General features: G+C 44.1%; 1 protein-coding gene and 1 long non-coding RNA gene across 2 annotated transcripts; both read left to right on the top strand.

The window, feature by feature from the left end:
• Positions 1–1,726: 1,726 nt before the first annotated feature.
• LOC112073676 (protein max) lies at positions 1,727–18,256 on the top strand. The gene is given in 6 exon segments (XM_070440249.1): positions 1,727–1,971; positions 2,377–2,403; positions 12,177–12,257; positions 12,259–12,294; positions 13,430–13,504; positions 18,113–18,256. Coding segments are annotated over 6 exon segments (399 nt in total). The 5' UTR covers positions 1,727–1,935.
• LOC139025178 (uncharacterized) lies at positions 14,609–17,647 on the top strand. Its single transcript, XR_011476637.1, has 3 exons — positions 14,609–16,830; positions 17,456–17,568; positions 17,613–17,647. It is a non-coding gene; the product is annotated as an uncharacterized lncRNA (long non-coding RNA).
• Positions 18,257–19,547: the final 1,291 nt, after the last annotated feature.

Raw genomic sequence — 19,547 nt, 5'->3', positions numbered from 1 at the left:
CTAAGTACTGAAGTACAGCTGTTCATATTCAGTATTGGACTACAGCTGTTTTATTCATACTGAACTACAGCTGTTATAATTCAGATGAAACCACAGCTGTTATATCAGTATTGAACTACAGCTGTTATATTCAGTACTGAAACCACAGCTGTTTATATTCAGTATTGACTACAGCTGTTATATTCAGTACTGAACTAAGCTGTTATATTCAGTATTGAACCAAGCTGTTATATTCAGTTACTGAACGTCAACTGTGTTATATTCAGTACTTGACTACAGCTGTTATATTCAGTACTGAAATACAGCTGTTTATATTCAGTATTGACTGACTACAGCTGTTATAATTCAGTACTGAATGTACAGCTGTTATATTCAGTATTGGACACAGCTGTATATTCAGTAATTGAAAACTACAGCTGTTATATTCAGTACTGAACTACAGCTGTTATATTCAGTATTGGACTACAGCTGTTATATTCAGTACTGGACAATGGAACAATTCACTCAAATCATATTTTTTTAAATTCAAGATAGCTGAACAACTACATTTTGTAAACGAACATGCTCCTCCGGTCAAGAATCACACAAGTCCCTCTAGCCCTCTTCCTCCCCCTGGTGTAGTGCATATAGAACAGAGGAAGATAGACTGAGTCTCAAATGGCACCCTATTCCCTACACAGTGCATTCTTTTTTTTGCCAGAACCCCTTTGGTTTCATTTGGGATGCAGGTGTAGAGTGGTTCCTGCAGCATTGCCTGAATGCATTATTAAGGCCTTTTGTGTTGTCATCCCTCTAAATTGGCTATACTGTTACGCCGCTATGGCCCTCTAACTGGGTGACCCTGTTGAGTCCACAGCCTTATGTACGCTGGGGAGGCCATTGCGGGTGTGTACGTGTTTTTTTAATTTATCCTTTATTTATCGAGGAAAGTCAGTTAAGAACAAATTCTTATTTACAATGACAGCCTACCCCGGCCAAACCCTAACCCGGACGACGCTGGGCCAATTGTGCGCCGCCCTATGGGACTCCCAATCACGGCCGTTTGGGATACAGCCTGGAATCGAACCAGGGTCTGTAATGACACTTCTAGCACTGAGATGCAGTGCCTTAGACCGCTACACCACTTGGTGGAGGTGTCGTTGGCAGCTGCCCTCCTGACCTGCTGGGGAATGGATACTGCTCTCCCACTCCTCTGAAAAAGGGTTCTACCCAGCACCAAAAAGAGTTCCCCTATAGGGACAAACCAAAGATTGCTGTATGGTTCTACTAAGCACCTTTTAATGAAAAAGACACTCATTTCAAATAAGGAAACATTCAAAACTTGATTTTTGAAACTCATTCAATCAGCAGTCTTTAATAGATGCATTGCACGGCTGTAGAGGAAAGAGGGGTATTGGTGGTAATACTAATTTTCATACCTATTAAACATTTGTATAACATTTGTCACAAAGAAAGAAAGAAGATAGTATTCAGCGTTGACATTATGAGATAGGCTGATATTACAATTGTAACAATCCACGTGTCTAAAATCACGGCCCCACTGACGCAGCTATTATCTAGACTACACATCCCAGCGTACACCGCGAGGTAAATATAATTATGTTGACGTTATTCTGACGCGCGGCATACTTTTACCTATGGGAAATGTAGTTAATAGACAATCCACTGATATTTGAGAGTCGTTTGTTATTATCGTACAAGAAACTACAAATCCTACACACCCGTCCAGCGTCGCAGGCGTGTCGCGGAACGGTTGCTGTTGGTGTAGACAAGTCACGTATAAATATAGTTCGTTGAAGCTCGTTTCTTTCGTTATTGACTGCAGGGAGAGTAACGTTAGTTAGTCTGTTTGTGCATTTGCTTTATCGTTAGGCGTTTGCTTCATGTTGTGAATTAGGCTACCCTTTCATTTAAAATCCACAATTTCACCTAAGAATGAGTGATAACGATGATATCGAAGTCGATAGCGACGTGAGTAAATGTTTATTTCGCTACTTTGCAAGCTACTGTATGTAGTTAGTTCGCTAGCTAGTAATCAATTAAAACGCCTCGTATTTTCGAACCCGTGACTGCTAGATAACGTTAGTTCGCTAGTAACTGGTTGTGAACTAACGTTATCCACAAGAAGATCAACAGCCTTTAAAAGGTTAGCTACAATAGCTAGATAGGTCACCTAGTAGCTAGCAGTTCTGGCTCAGAAATGTATGATGTTCACTTGCTAACATTATATATATATATATATATATATATATTCTTTGCATTGGGTTTGCTGTAATAATGGGGTTACAATGTACTGCTAACTAAGTTGGCTGGCTAGCTCAAGCTACATGGAATTGTGGCTACAATCGTACTTTTCTGTTCTGTTTCTCTTTACAGGAAGACTCATCGAGATATCACAATGTGGTGGGTAATGAAGTGTTAAATATGTCAAAATTATTGGAATTCTATCAAATGTATTGCAATTATGCCATGATAATATCTGGCAAAAAATAATGTTCGTCCTGGTAGTTAATGTATATGATATATTTTTGCCTTACACAAACTTAGCAAGTGGGGATGGGTGCGGGTGGCTGTACAGAGGGGGTTTCCTGCAGTTAGTGAGCGAAAATATATCAAGCTTAGTAGTTGTTTACTAGCATGCAAAGTTAGCCACACACTCTTCAATAATAGGACACAGCACACAATGAGGATGTAGCTAGCAGACAGAATACACGGAGTTAGCTGAACGCCGGGGGTTTCGATAGGCGCTAGCACTGTCGTGTCACAACTATGATTTACCCTTTAAATAATGTATGCAATATATCCCTCAAGCCTTGCATTTGCACAGATCATCTTATCCATGCATTGAAGGGTATCCCCCCCCCCCATCCCATACGCGGTCGTAGGAATTTAGAGACACACCAAATCTATATGCTATATTTAGAATAAAGCCTCCTGCAAAACGCAGCAGACAGCCTGAGCCACAGTCGGCGTAAAAAAGTCAAACCTAGCCAGCTAAAAAAAAATGTTTCCTTCTTCCTAGGAATACCGTTCTCAGCCAGATGCGCCTTTTCTAAATGCGCTTCTAGGTCATGTGTTTTAATCATGACGTGACTATTGCAATTAAATATAAAATGCGATACTTTTCAAATGGAAATTCATTAGCTAACTACGCGCCTCGGCTTCAGCTCAGTAACTGTTTAGTAAATGACGCCGTCGTCTTGTCCGGAAGGGAGAGAGCAGGGAGACACTGCTAGATGTTTTCCTGTCTGTTTCAGCTAGCTAGTGATTAGTGCCATCTTTACTCGACGGGCCACTGACTGGGCTGCTGGCAGGCTAAAGACATGACGTAGCCACGTCGCATACCGGCGAAATAAACACAGGCTCGCTGCACGACATACTTTTGCATAACAGTACGTAATGTTTTTCCCTTGTCAGCCAGGCAGTCTTTATCAAACGGATTCTGATGGACTTAACTAATATTTAGCTGCAGAATGTTCGCAAAATAATACTTATAGTTTAGGCAGGGCTTTTGTCATATTTGGCTAGGTTTATCTCCAAATATTTTCAAATTACTATGATATTCAAATCAATTATGTAGCTTGGCTTATCCTTAAATTTAGGACCGTTTTGAAGATTGGACTATCAGAACAATTGGGCTGATCTGTTTAGCACATCACTATCAAGCAACCATAAAACAATCGTTCTATGTTGACCCCCCCCCCCCCCCCCCCCCCCTTTGGGGCCCACCTAGTCCCTGAGGAAGATGTTTAGGAAGTGGGATGGACGGACTGGATCTCATAACAGGGTATACTAGTGTAAGGGGGGGGGGGGTGTATTGGCACCATGAGTCTGTCCTGAGGGCTGTTGAGAGCAGCACAAGACCGACAACATAGTTTTGAAGCTACAATGCAGGGTGTCACTGGGTTAGCTCGGGAGACAGTTACTCTACTATACTACTGTAGTCTGCTCTTGCTGTGTCCCCAATGGCACCCTATTCCATATATATACTTTTGACCAGAGCCCAATGGCGATGCAGCCTATTACTGTACTTAATCAGCACCTGGAGGTTATGTACATCGCTCTCAGAAAGAATTCACACCTCTTGACTTATTACACATTTTGTGTTACAGCCTGAATTCAACATTGCTCTTTAAATGATTATTTTTAACAGACAATACCCCATAATGACGAGGTGAAAACATGTTTTTTTTATTGAAAATGAAATGCGTAAGTATTCACACAATACATTTTAGAATAACCTGTGACAGTGATTACAGCTGTGGGTCTTTCTGGTTAAGTCTCTAAGAGATTTCCACACCTGGATTGTACAATATTTGCTCATTGTTCTTTTTAAAATTCTTCCAGCTCTGTCAAGTTGGTTGTTGATCATTGCTAGACAACCATTTCCAAGTCTTGCCATAGATTTTCAAGTAGATTACAAGCATACCCATGACACGATGCGACCACGACTATGGTTGAAAATATGGAGTGGTACTCGATAATGTGTTGTATTGGATTTGCCCCAAACATAACACTTTGCATTCAGGACAAAAAGTTAATTGCTTTGCCACATTTTTTTGCAGTATTACTTTAGTGCCTTGTTGAAAACAGGAAGTCCATGCAACTTATGTCACTGAATTTATTTAGGCTTTTCATTACAAAAGGTTTGAATACTTATTGACTCAAGACAATTCAGCTTTAAATTTGTAAAAGTGTTTCTAAACAAGTCCACTGAAAATTATAGGGGATTGTGTGTAGGCCAGTGACAAAAAAAATCTAAACGTATTCATTTTTAATTTCAGGCTGTAACACTACAAGATGTGGAAAAAAAGTCAAGGGGTGTGAATACTTTCTGCCGGCACTGTAATGTTTATGTTCTGAGGTTAGAATGGACGTGATAGGTCTAGCTAAGCTAACTAGCATCAGCTGAAACTGAGCCATTGAGAAGCATCATATGCGCTGAATACAACAGGTGTAGACTTTACTGTGAAACGCTTACTTGCGTGCTAGGGATGGGCGATATGGCCAAAATATTATCACGGTATTTATAAAAAGAAAAAGATAATTTACTATTTTTTGATAATACTAGATTGGCTTTATGAGTAGGGAGTAGTGATCCCAGGGTGTTTTATGAGTAGGGAGTAGTGATCCCAGGGTGTTTTATGAGTAGGGAGTAGTGATCCCAGGATGTTTTATGAGTAGGGAGTAGTGATCCCAGGGTGTTTTATGAGTAGGGAGTAGTGATCCCAGGGTGTTTTATGAGTAGGGAGTAGTGATCCCAAGGTGTTTTATGAGTAGGGAGTAGTGATCCCAAGGTGTTTTATGAGTAGGGAGTAGTGATCCCAGGGTGCTTTGAGGAGTGATCCCAGGGTGTTTTATGAGGAGTGATCCCAGGGTGCTTTATGAGTAGTAGTATGGGCAAATAATCTAGGACTTATTTTTAACCAAATGTTGCAATTGTGATATGACTTACGAATTAGAGCAAAACTGTTTGAATCATGGAAATAGAATGACTATTCTAATTATATGGTTAGAATATAATAGTGGGCACTTTGAATACAGTGTTTGCGATGACAACTAATTTAAATGCCAGGGAGGGGTTATTATGACATGGTAGGAGCTAAAGTGTTTCCTAGGGGACCCAATAAGCTTTGGCTACATTGCTTGTTTTCTCTTAGCTACTTAATGTAGCTAACATATTCTTGCTTTGCATATTCCTCGTTGATTTAGACGATACTGTTGCACAAACATGCTGATTTTAGGATCTTCACAATCACTGGTATTATCAGGCTGTATTAGCTAGCTACATTTGCTCTTACTCAGTACATTTATTAGCTAGCTAGCTATTAGCACTAGCGGCTCACAAGCTATTAACAATTAGCGTCTCACAAGATTTAGGGCAACTTGCTTAAAAAAAGACAAACTAGCGGTTTGCTGATGTAAGAAACACAAACTAATAGTGTCATTATAGAACGTTAGTGGATTTATATTAAGAAGCAAAGTGAAAACAACATTGTTGTCATCAACATTGTATGTGCTGCATTGACCAGGCAGACTGAATGCAAGTATCTCGTGGTTGAGGAACATCAAATGTGCTCCTTGAGTGACAGGGGGCGTGGCTAGGTCTGTGTGGAAAGTGGCACCGAGAGAAAGAGCAGAGAGACATTACTCAAGAAGCGAAGTAAACTATAAAAATTGACATTACACATGGCGTATCACATTTAACAACTCAAACATTCAAATACCGGTATAGAAGCTAAAGTAAAAACCCAAACCGGTATACCGCCCAGCCCTATTACGCGCCCTTTCCCAACAATGCAGAGTTTAAAAAGTAATACATTTGCTATATATAAATTAATAATAGGTAATAGTAACACAATAACGAGGCTATATACAAGGAGTACCGGTACCGATTCAATGTGCAGGGGTACCAGGTAATTGAGGTAGTTTCTACATGTAGGTAGGGGTAAAAGTGACCCCTATGAGTTTTATGATCAGATGATATTTGATGAACCAGATCCTTTGCTCTTTTCTTCTCTTTATTTGGAAATGACTAACTCAACGGATATGCATCAACATCAAGCAAAATGTTGTCATTAGGTCATCCTAGATAACATTGAAACGTTAACTAATGCCTAGTGTGCATTACACTGTTTTCTGATACCACTGCATCATCTTACAGGGTTCAGCTATTATTGCAGCCATTTTGGAGCCTGATCTACTTTACAGTTGCTCTCTATAGGCCCTAATGCATTTACAGGGTCTGACATTAATGACGGCCCGGGGCCTGTAAACATGTGCTGGGCCAGTGGATCTCGTCAGTCACTGGCCCATACGGGCCAGTAACTTCTCAGTGCATTTTGTCATTCCAGTTCAACATTTACCTGCTCTGTTGTAGTCTACCATGGAAAACCATTGAAAACCCACACGTAAAACTACATGATCCAGACCCGAGGCCAAACTATTGGGCAGTGGACAGCTGCTGTATCCCCGGACCTAGGGTTTGTCCCAGACTCTTTATGCATTCCTCTAAGAACTTGTCATGGAGAGAGTTGGTGGTGATTTTCATGGGGCTTCCTATGCTCATATTACTCTCACACAGTCACTGTCCTGGCCTAACCCTCTAGACTCCAGGCATGTTGAATCCAAACCAACACCCTTTCTAGTAACCTTCATGGTGCCATTTGCATCTGACATTTGGCTAGCACCTTTAGTTTCGTTATGATGCCTAGAATTATAAATGAGTCAGTCGGGAACCTTTGTGGGACCTACTGTTGCCTGGCCTGAAACAAGTTAAACTACTGCTAGTGCCGCTGCAGGTGATTGGCTGCTCTACTCTGAGCCTATCCCTAGTCATGTGAGATGGGTCAGTGGCCATTTTTGTAAATCTATGATCTGAGCTGAAGGCTAAAACACTGAGGGTTTACAGTGGAAGGAGAGGGGTTCTTTTACGCACATTAAACTTTGAACAGGCAACGATCAAAGGGCTCACTATATAGAAGGGGAAAAAAGTCAGTTTGCTGCTCTAATAAAGTTATTTGTGATAGATACAGATACTGAGAGGGTTTGACAGGCCAGACGGAGAGGGTTTGACAGGCCAGACGGAGAGGGTTTGACAGGCCAGACGGAGAGGGTTTGACAGGCCAGACGGGAAGGGTTTGACAGGCCAGACGGAGAGGTTTGACAGCCAGACGGAGAGGGTTTGACAGGCCAGACGGAGAGGGTTTGACAGGCCAGACGGAGAGGGTTTGACAGGCCAGACGGAGAGGGTTTGACAGGCCTGGCTTTGGTCGTGTCTACACCTGACACTTACATGCGGCTTCTGCTATCAGAATACGAAGATGGCATTGAAAAGACGGGTCTAGACGCACAAAAGTCACTTCGTGGTCTGATTGTGTTCAGATCTGTCTGACCACCTCAGAAGGTAGTCAGGGATACATTGTGTGCGGATTTATCCTCAGTCTGGACGCAATCAGGCTACCGAAAGTGCATACAGTGGGCGACAACATCAGCCCCCCCCCACAAGTCTCCAGAAAATGTCAGTTTTGTGACAGATTTTTTTATTATAACGTTGGAGGAAATACTTTCCTAGCGTGTGAGGAATGTGTTTGCTGGCCTCAAATGCTAGCTAATATTTATAAAGATTTTTTTTTTGGACTAGAGTTATGCTAACCTGTTTGCGGTGCCTTTAGCGTTACTTGCTAGCTTGTTGGCTAGCTACAGAGGTTAGCTGGCTAGTTCGCTACAGTAGTTAGCTACTGCCATCAGTTGTTTTATCATATTTTGCCTGTCCACAGTTTTGTAGAATGCATACTGGCATTTGAATATAGCGTTGGAATCCAGACACACTGGACCCGGTAGACACATTTTAAATGTAGTTGTAGAACTCTATGATCAGAATACTAAAGCTTAATGAACTCAAGTCTAGACACGGCTTGAGGACGTTTTAACACGCCTGACTGGGAGGGGTTTAACACGTCTGATGGGAGGGGTTTAACACGCCTGACTGGGAGGGGTTTAACACGCCTGACTGGGAGGGGTTTAACACGCCTGACTGGGAGGGGTTTAACACGCCTCACTTGGTCCATTTAGTGGCTGAGGGATGTTTCTATATTGATCTGTGTAAAGAGACATGAAATGACTGTCTGTCTCCCAAATGGAACCCTATTCCCTAGATAGTGCACTACTTTTGACCAGAGCCCTATTGGCCCTTGTCAAAAGTAGTGTACTACATAGGGAACAGTGTGCCATTTGGGATTCAGTCTGTTTAGGTAGATTCACCTGAGGCCCTGGCAGCAGTATGGAGTGTCTGAGAGAGGGAGGAGTGTCTGTGTTGTTGTAGGTCTCTCTAGGCCTACAGAGAGACCTACAACAACACTAGTTGTTTGAGGTAGATGATCCTCACACAGTGTCTGTTCTGTGTCTAGGCTATAGAGAGATGAAGACTGTTTGCGTAGGCACTAGACTGCAGATCTCGGGGATAATTAGTAGGTTTGTGTTCAGAACAACAGACTATACACAGAGTATACCCCCCCCCCCTGCCCTCAGAACAGCCTCAATGTGTCGGGGCATGGACTTTACAATTTGTCGAACGCACTCTCTACATACACACATGACATACAGGGACCTGTCAGAATAAAGGAAACACTTGAGATTATGAGGGATACAAAGTATACTAAACATTCAAATCACCTTCCTAATATTGAGTTGCACCCCCCCCGCCATCAAAACAGTCTCAATTTGTCGGGGCATGGACTCTATAAGGTGTCAAAATCATTCCACAGGGATGCTGGCCCATGTTGACTCCAATACATCCCACAGTTGTGTCAAGTTGGCTGGATGTCCTTTGGGTGGTGGACCATTCTTGATACACACGGGAAACTGTTGAGCGTGAAAAACCCAGCTGCGTTGGAGTTCTTGACACAGACCGGAACCCTGTCACGTACTACCATACCCCGTTCAAAGATACTTAAATCTTTTGTCTTGCCCATTCAGCCTCTTTAAAAAAAAGAAGAAGTTTTATTTAACCAGGTAGGCCAGTTGAGAACAAGTTCTCATTTACATCTGCGACCTGGCCAAGATAAAGCAAAGCAATGCGACACAAACAACAACAGAGTTACACATGGAATAAACAAACGTACAGTCAATAACACAATAGAAAAATCTGTATACCGTGTGTGCAAATGAAGTAAGGAGGTACGGCAATAAATAAGCTTACACGAGTGATATATGTGCAAGTAGAAATACTGGTGTGCCAAAAGAGCACAAAAACAAATATGGGGATGAGGTAGGTAGTTGGATGGGCTAGTTACAGATGGGCTGTGTACAGCTGCAGCGATCGGTAAGCTGCTCTGACAGCTGATGCTTAAAGTTAGTGAGGGAGACATGAGTCTCCAACTTCAGTGATTTTTTATTTTTTTTGCAATTAGTTTCAGTCATTGGCAGCAGAGAACTGGAAGGAAAGGTGGCCAAAGTAGGTGTTGGCTTTGGGGGTGACCAGTGAAATATACCTGCTGGAGCGCGTGCTACGGGTGGGTGTTGCTGTGGTGACCAGTAAGCTGAGATAAGGCGGAGCTTTACCTAGCAAAGACTTATAGATGACCTGGAGCCAGTGGGTTTTGCGACATATGTAGCGAGGGCCAGCCAACGAGAGCATACAGGTCGCAGTGGTGGGTAGTATATGGGGCTTTGGTGACAAAACGGATGGCACTGTGATAGACTGCATCCAATTTGCTGAGTAGAGTTTGAGGCTATTTTGTAAATGACATCGCCGAAGTCGAGGATCGCTAGGATAGTCAGTTTTACAAGGGTTTGTTTGGCAGCATGAGTGAAGGAGGCTTTGTTGTGAAAATTTGGATTGGAGATGTTAATGTGAGTCTGGAAGGAGAGTTTACAGTCTAGCCAGACACCTTGGTATTTGTAGTTGTCCACATATTCTAAGTCAGAACCGTCCAGAGTAGTGATGCTAGTCGGGCGGGCGAGTGCGGGCAGCGATCGGTTGAAGAGCATGCATTTAGTTTTACTAGCATTTAAGAGCAGTTGGAGGCCACGGAAGGAGTGTTGTATGGCATTGAAGCTCGTCTGGAGGTTAGTTAACACAGTGTCCAGAGAAGGGCCGGAAGTATACAGAACGGTGTCGTCTGCGTAGAGGTGGATCAGAGAATCACCAGCAGCAAGAGCGACATCATTGATGTATACAGAGAAAAGAGTCGGCCTGAGAATTGAACCCTGTGGTACCCCCATAGAGACTGCCAGAGGTCCAGACAACAGGCCCTCCGATTTGACACACTGAACTCTATCTGAGAAGTAGTTAGTGAACCAGGCGAGGCAGTCATTTGAGAAACCAAGGCTGTTGAGCCCGCTGATAAGAATGAGGTGATTGACAGAGTCGAATGCCTTGGCCAGGTCGATGAATAGAGCTGCACATTACTGTCTCTTATGGATGGGGGATATGATATCGTTTAGGACCTTGAGCGTGGCTGAGGTGCACCCATGACCAGCTCTGAAACAAGATTGCATAGCGGAGAAGGTACGGTGGGATTCGAAATGGTCGGTGATCTGTTGGTTCACTTGGCTTCCAAAGACTTTAGAAAGGCAGGGCAGGATGGATATAGGTCTGTAACAGTTTGGGTCTAGGGTGTCTCCCCTTTTTGAAGAGTGGGATGACCGTGGCCGCTTTCTAATCTTTAGGAATCTGAATGGCACACATACACAATCCATGTCTCAAGGCTTAAAAATCCTGCTTTATCCAGTCTCCTCCCCTTCATCTACACTGATTTTTGAAGTGACATGAATAAGCGATCTTAGCTTTCACCTGCTCAGTCTAGGTCATGGAAAGAGCAAGTGTTCCTAATGTTTTGTCTACTCTGAGTATATAGCATGAGCTCAAACCACAGTCTCACTGTAGCAGAGCTCAAAATGCTGGTAGGCCATAACGATACGTAACGACAAAATAGATTCTGAAGACTCATTTCACTGCATAAGAACACACCTAAATCTGTAAATGAATCAATCCAAATGCCTAGTTAAATAAGAATAAATAAATAAATACAATCCTTCAAGATACAGTGCCAAATACAAAGCCTCTGGGTATTACTAAACATTGCTAACCCAGAACAGAACTCCTAATAGTTTGTCAGGTGTAGGCAAATTAGGAACTGTAATACTAAAACACGACGTCACCATTTTACCCACCTCTCACCTCATCTGAATAGGGTTAGTGTCTTTCTGCCCCCCCCCCTGGCCTTTATCTAGGTCACCACACCCACCACTCGCCCTGGCCTAGTGTGTTCTGCATGTTTACTCCGCACAGTTGTAGCTGTGGTGGTGCCAGTGTTAATTTACCAGTTGTAGAAATAAAGAAAACTGTAGAATAGAATCATAAATGCATATTCTAGATCCATATGAATTGTTATAGGATGATCTCTAAGGTGTCAGTCAGTTTCCTCCATGAACATCTCCTTTGCTGCCTCACTAACTCACCATGCCTGTCTTGGCTGGCTGGACGGGCCAGGTCCTCAACCTGGTCTCTCAAACACAGAACGCTGAGCTGCTGGTGGTGGTGGGGAGTACTGAGGACAGTTGGTCGAAGAAGCTTGGTGTGTGTGTGTTTTCCTGTCCCCCTGTCAGTCCAAACCTCCCTGGACATCTCCCCCTCCCCTGCTAAAGCCCCCCCTGTGACTCTCTCATTGCAGGCTGACAAACGGGCACACCACAATGCACTGGAGCGCAAGCGTCGGGATCACATCAAAGACAGCTTTCACAGCCTGCGAGAATTCCGTGCCTGCTTGCAAGGGAAAGGTTGGTAGAGAGGTAAAAACCCAAATATCTTAGGGAGAGGGGATCCTTTAGGGAGGGGAGTGTTATGCTGTGTGCATCCAAGCCATGTATTTCAAGTTGGGACACTTTATTATTTATTTGTAGAATATTGTTCTAAATTCTAGATGTTCAGTTACTTATCATTGTTTAAATATTCTGCACTCAGTGTAATGGGTTCTAACAGTGGCTGGTATAGAATGTTGTAGTGTCATGTTAATGGGTTCTACAATGGCTGTATAGAATGTTGTAGTGCATGTTAATGGGGTTTTAACATGGCTGCTATAGAATGTTGTAGTGTCAGTTAATGGGTTTAACATGGCTGTTATAGAATGTGTAGTGTCATGTTTAATGGGGTTCTAAAATGGCTGCTATAGAATGTTGTAGTGTCATGTTATGGGTTGTCTAACATGCTGTTTAAGAATGTTGTAGTGTCATGTTAATGGGTTCTAACATGGCTGTTATAGAATGTTGTAGTGTCATGTTAATGGGGTTCTAACATGGCTGCTATAGAATGTTGTAGTGTCATGTTAATGGGTTCTAACATGGCTGTTATAGAATGTTGTAGTGTCATGTTAATGGGTGTCTAACATGGCTTGTTATAGAATTTGTAGTGTCATGTTAATGGGTTCTAACATGGCTGTTTATAGAATGTTTTAGTGTCATGTTAATGGGTTCTAACATGGCTGCTATAGAATGTTGTAGTGTCATGTTAATGGGGTTTCTAACATGTGCTATAGAATGTGTAGTGTCATGTTAATGGGTTCTAACATGGCTGCTATAGAATGTTGTAGTGTCATGTTAATGGGTTCTAACATGGCTGCTATAGAATGTTGTAGTGTCATGTAATGGGTTCTAACATGGCTGCTATAGAATGTTGTAGTGTCATGTTAATGGGGTTTCTACATGTCTCTATGAATGTTGTGTGCATGTTATTGGGGTTCCTAACATGGCTGCTATAGAATGTTGTAGTGTCATGTTAATGGGGTTCTAACATGCTGCTATAGAATGTTGTCAGGTTATGTTAATGGGTTCTAACATGGATGCTATAGAATGTTGTAGTGTCATGTAATGCATCATAATTTTCATTCTGGACATTCTATTCCTCGTGTAATGCATTGTCTTACATCAGGTGGCGTCACTCCTACGCGACGCTCGTCCTCCTAACAGGGACCAGTGCAGCGGAATCGTCGCGCGCTATTCTGACGTAAGAGCTGCCAATGTAATGTTGATGGGTGCTTACATGGATGTTTATAGAAGTTTAGTGTCATGTTAATGGGTTCTATAACATGGATGTTATAGAATGTTGTAGTGTCATGTTAATGGGTTTCTAACATGGCTGCTATAGAATGTTGTAGTGTCATGTTAATGGGTTCTAACTGGCTGTTATAGAAATGTTGTAGTGTCATGTTAATGGGGTTTCTAACATGGCTGCTATAGAATGTGTAGTGTCTGTTAATGGGGTTCTAACATGGATGTTATAAATGTTGTAGTGTCATGTTAATGGGGTTCTAGACATGGCTGTTGTAGAATGTTGTAGTGTCATGTTAATGGGGTTCTAACATGCGTGTTGTAGAATGTTTAGTGTCATGTTAATGGGGTTCTTAACATGGATGTTATAAATGTTGTATGTCATGTATGAAGTTCTAACCATGGATGTTATAGAATGTTGTAGTGTCATGTTATGGGGTTCTAAACATGGATGGTTAATGAGAATGTTGTAGTGTCATGTTAATGGAGTCTAACATGGTGTTATAGAATGTTGTAGTGTCATGTTAATGGGTTCTAACATGGATGTTATAGAATTTGTAGTGTCATGTAATGCTTCATAATGCAGAAGCTTACACTCTAAATACATGCTCTGGTGTTCCTGTTATTGACATTCTTAGTGAATGAGATGGGAGGGGGATAGGGTATTCTTGAATGCGATATGGATAAACAAAGTGAATGTTGCAATGTGTTGATATAATATGTATGATGTAATGTTGCTGTACTTCAATATTCAAAGGTATGCCATGGATAATGTAGCTACTTCAATGTATTCATACATGGTAGTTAAGACTGGAGAGGGAGGGAGGGAGATGGGAGGGAGGGAGAATGGAGGGAAGAGTAGAAGAGAGCGTGCAATCCAGACATGTGTTCTAACCAGAAACCTGGGACACAGGCGTCAGAGTTGTGTGCAAACTTTTAGCTTTTTCCTGTTTTGACATCTCTGACATTGAGGGTTTTTTCTTTCAAACAAACCAACCAGACTAGAACCCCCCCCCCCCCCCCCCCAAACACTGGTGTATCTTAACACTATGGTCGCTTGGTAACCAAGATTGCTTTCGGACAGAAAGGAGAATAGAAGTGATGGAACTGCTAGCTATTGCAGATGGCTGTTGGAGTTAGTCAATGTATGAGGTTGACTCAGCCAAATTACATTGTCGTGATCGTACAAAATTGGGTCGCTTCCTGTTTACAGATGCAAGTAGTGCCTCAAGGGCGCATATTTTGAGTGCCAATCCTTTCAGCCTGGACTGATTTTTAATTTTTGATGCAGAGACTGAAGAAAAAGCAAGACATTTCACTGGCACTTTTTTTTGGTTCATATATTAAACAATCATATTTTTATTTGTTTCATTGTTATTCGTACCGAGTCGATGTGCATGGGTATGAGGTAATTGAGGTAGAAACACTATATATACACGAAAGTATGTGGACACACCTTCAAATTACTGTATTCGGATATTTCAGTTCATGCTAGAGCTGCCCCGGTCAACTAAGTGCTGTTATTTGAAGTGGAAACTTCTAGGAGCAACAACGGCTCAGCCACGAAGTGGTAGGCCACCCAAGGTCACAGAGTGGGACTGCATAGCGAGTCGAAAAATGGTRTCATCGGTTGCAACACTCACTACCGAGTTCCAAACTGTTCGGAAATGGCCGAGCAGCCGCACACAAGCCTAAGATCACCATGCGCAATCCCAAGTGTCGGCTGGAATGGTGTAATGCTTGCCGCCATAGGACTCTGGAGCAGTGGAACTGGAGTGATGAATCACACTTCACCATCTGGCAGTCCGACGGACGAATCTGGTTTTGGCGGATGCCAGGAGAACGCTACCTACCCCAATGCATAGTGCCAACTGTAAAGTTTGGTGGAGGAGGAATAATGGTCTGGGGCTGTTTTTCATGGTTCGGGCTAGGCCCCTTAGTTCCAGTGAAGGGAAATCTTAACGCTACAGCATACAATGACATTTTAGACGATTCTGTGCTTCCAAGTTTGGGGAAGGCCCTTTACTGTTTCAGCATGACAGTGTCCCCATGCAGAAAGCGAGATCCATACAGAAATGGTTTGTCGAGATCGGTGTGGACGAACTTGACTGGCCTGCACAGAGCCCTGACCTCGCATCCATTGAACACCTTTGGGATGAATTGGAACGCCGACTGCGAGCCAGGCCTAATCGCCCAACATCAGTGTAGGACCTCACTAATGCTCTTGTGGCTGAATGGAAGCAAGTCCCCGCAGCAAGGTTCCAACATCTAATGGAAAGCCTTCCCAGAAGAGAGGAGGCTGTTAAAGCAGCAAAGGGGGGACCAACTCCATATAATAGCCTGTGATTTTGACATTTAGACAGGTTGCCTTGGCGTTCTTGGGGACAGGGATTATGGTGGTCTGCTTGAAACATGTAGGTATTACAGACTGGGTCAGGGAGAGGTTAAAAATGTCAGTGATGACACCAGCTGGTCAGCGCATGATCTGTGCATGTTCTGACTATGCGTCCTGGAAATCCACCCGGCTGCCTTGTGAATATTAATCTGTTTAAAGGTCTTACTCACATCGGCTACGGAGAGCGTGATCACACAGTTGTCCGGAACAGCTGGTGCTCTCATGCATGGTTCAGTGTTGCTAGCCACGATGGTATTTAGCTGCTCTGGTAGGCTTGCGTCACTGCACAGCTCGCAGCTGGGTTTCCCTTTGTAATCAAAGATAGTTTGCAAGCCCTGCCACATCCGACGAGCGTCAGAGCCGGTGTAGTATGATTCAATCTTAGCCCTGTATTGATGCTTTGTCTGTTTGATGGTTTGTTGGAGGGCATAATGGGACTTCTTAGAAGCGTCCGGATTCGTGTCCCGCTCCTAGAAAGCGACAGCTTTAGCGCAGTGTGGATAGGATAGTCTTGAACGGAGCTCATCCAGTTTATTTTCCAGTTATTGCACTTCGCCCATAGAACGGAGGGTAGAAGAAATGTATCCACTCTGACGTAGTCTCGTCAGGGATACAGTGCGCAGTAACTCTAGTGAGTGTCGGGGATTTAAGCCTGAGAGGGAACATTGCACAACCATTGTGAGAGCAGCCAAATAATTACATATAGGGTCTGTGAGGGTCTGTATGACGGCACTTTTCAGTCTGATTTAAGCTAGATTTACAGCAGTAGTATTACAGTAGGGGTCGATGGGTCAGTCAGTATAGTGAGTTATTACGGTAACTGTGCTCGAGGGGTCAGTGTAGGGAGGTTGTTACGGTAACTGTGCTAGAGGGGTCAGTGTAGGGAGGTGTTGTTAACGGGTTTCACTGTACTAGAGGGGGTCAGTGTAGGGGAGGTTGTTGGACGGTAATCAGTGGCTATGAGGGGTCAGTTGTAGGGAGGTTGTTACGGTACTGTGCTTAGGGGTCAGTGTAGGGAGGTTGTGTTACGGTAAACTGTGCTATAGGGGGTCAGTGTAGGGGAGGTTGTTACGGTAACGTGCTAGGGGTCAGTGTGAGGGAGGTTGTATCGGGTAACGGTGCTAGAGGGGTCAGTGTAGGGAGGGTTGTTTACGGTAACTGTGCTAGAGGGTGCGTGTAGGGAGGTTTTGCGGTAATGTGCTAAGGGGCAGGTAGGGAGGTTGTTCCGTACAGTAACCGTGCTAGAGGGGTCAGTGTAAGGGGAGGTTGTTACGGTAACGGTGCTAGAGGGGTCAGTGTAGGGAGTTGTTACGGTAACTTGCTATAGGGGTCAGTTGTAGGGAGGTTGTTACGGTAAGTGCTAGAGGGGTCAGTGTAGGGAGGTTGTTACGGTAACTGGTGCTAGAGGGGGTCAGGTGTTAGGGAGGGTTGTTAGCGGTAACGGGTGGCTAGAGGGGTCAGTGTATGGGAGGTTGTTAGGTAACGTGCTAGATTGGGGTCAGTGGTGAGGAGGTTGTTACGGTAACTGTGCTAGAGGGGTCAGTGTAGGGAGGGTTGTTACGGTAGACTGTGCTAGAGGGGTCAGTGTAGGGAGGTTGTTACGGTAACCGTGCTTAGAGGGGTCAGTGTAGGGAGGTTGTTAGCGGTAATGCGCTAGTATGGGGTTCAGTGTAGGGAGGTTGTTACGGTAACTGTGCTAACGGGCGTCAAGTTTGTAGGGAGGTTGTTACGGTAACGTGCTAGAGGGGGTCAGTGTAGGGGAGGTTGTTACGGTAACGTGCTAGGGGGTCAGTGCTAGGGGAGGGTTGTTACGGTAACTGTGCTAGAGGGGGCAGTGTAGGAGGTTGTTACGGTAACCGTGCTAGAGGTCTGGGCAGGGTGTGGAGGGAGGTTTGTTACGGTAAGTGGGCTATTAGGGGGTCAGTGTAGGGGAGGGTTGTTACGGTTATACTGTGTGCTATAGGGGTCATGTGTGGGAGGTGTGTACGGGTAACTGGGTCTAGAGGGGTCAGTGTAGGGAGGTTGTCTTACGGCTAAGCTGTGCATGGGGAGAGGGGTCAGGTGTAGGGAGGTTGTAGCGGGTAACGTGTGCTTATAGAGGGTCAGTGTAGGGGAGGTGTGTTTACGGTAACTGACATCTTTCCTTGTGTCATATTTGTTGCCACACAGCAATCTATCAAACAGGCGTCCCGAGCTCAGATCCTAGACAAAGCCACGGACTATATCCAGTACATGAGGAGGAAAAACCACACCACCAGGCAGGCATTCGACGACCTGAAGAGGCAGAACGCTCTGCTGGAGCAGTCAAGGTGAGAATTGATGATGGTGATGGAATCTACCGTACCGTACGGACCTGCTCTCACCTGTAGTATATGATGCGAGAAGTCTACTGTAACTCTTGACGGACGCATCGGGTCTACCTGGTAGTATGATGGAGAATCTACCGTACCTACGGACCATCTCTACCTGTAGTATGATGGAGAATCTACCGTACCTACGGACCATCTACCTGTAGTATGATGGAGAATCTACCGTACCTACGGACCATCTACCTGTAGTATGATTAAGAACCTACCGTACCTACGGACCATGTTTCTGTAGCGTGTGTGTTTGTCTGCTTATGGGTCAAATTTTGACATTGACCTTCTACATTTGCCTCTTCATCTTCTCAACCCTTTCCTTTATTCCCCCCCTCTCCCTTGCTCTATCTCCTCCATCCTCTTTGTCTATCTCCTTCCTTTCTGTCCTCCTCCCCATTGTCTCTCCCCTGTAGTGCGTGCCCTGGAGAAGGTGAAAGGTTCGACGCAGCTCCAGGCCAGCTACAGCTCTTCAGACAGCAGCCTGTACACCAACCCTAAAGGCAGCGCTGTGTCCGCCTTCGACGGAGGTTCTGACTCCAGCTCCGAGTCGGAGCCAGAGGAACCCCCCGCCCCCAGGAAGAAGCTCAGAGTGGAGGCCAGCTAGGACGCTGCACTAGCCCACAGTGCCACGCCTGGTGTGGAAGGGTACTGCAGGCACGGGTACTGGTCCAGTAGTCAGTACTGCTCCTGTAATTCCCAATACATTGGCCTCCCTCCTTTCTTTCTGTGGATGTGCTCTCACTGGATAGTGAAGACTCCAATCCTTCCCTCATATGTCTATCCTGAAGTCCCTTCATCACGCCATCCGCTGGAGAGGGAGGGAAGACAGCTGAGAGGAAGAACACTGATTTAGAACGTAACGTGGAAGGGGAAAAAAACATTTTCCCTTTCTCGCTCTCTCTCCCCTTTCCTCTCTCTTTGACTTCTCAGCATCGGTATCTCTCTCAGCAACGTCAACTATCCAAAACCCAAAATTAGGAATTTTCGCTCTGTGGAGGACTCAATGATTTTGTACCCTCTACTACGTACTCTCTCCTCCCAGTGGAAAACTACGGAGAGAAGAGGCGTACTCCTCCAAGCACTGCTGAAATACTTTTTTGTTGTTTTTTTGTCTTGATAAGAACCTGTTTTAGAATTTACACACGTCAAGAAGAGTCGTCCTGTCTGTCGGAGAAGCTTACCTTTTTAAACCCTTTATTTAAACCAACTTTTTTTCCACAAAAATCATTTGGACACACTTTGAA

The sequence above is a fragment of the Salvelinus sp. IW2-2015 genome, unplaced genomic scaffold, assembly GCF_002910315.2.
Source record: "Salvelinus sp. IW2-2015 unplaced genomic scaffold, ASM291031v2 Un_scaffold2335, whole genome shotgun sequence".
Lineage (NCBI taxonomy): Eukaryota > Metazoa > Chordata > Actinopteri > Salmoniformes > Salmonidae > Salvelinus > Salvelinus sp. IW2-2015.
Note: the sequence above shows the minus strand (reverse complement) of the source record. Positions and strands in the feature narration are given on the sequence as shown.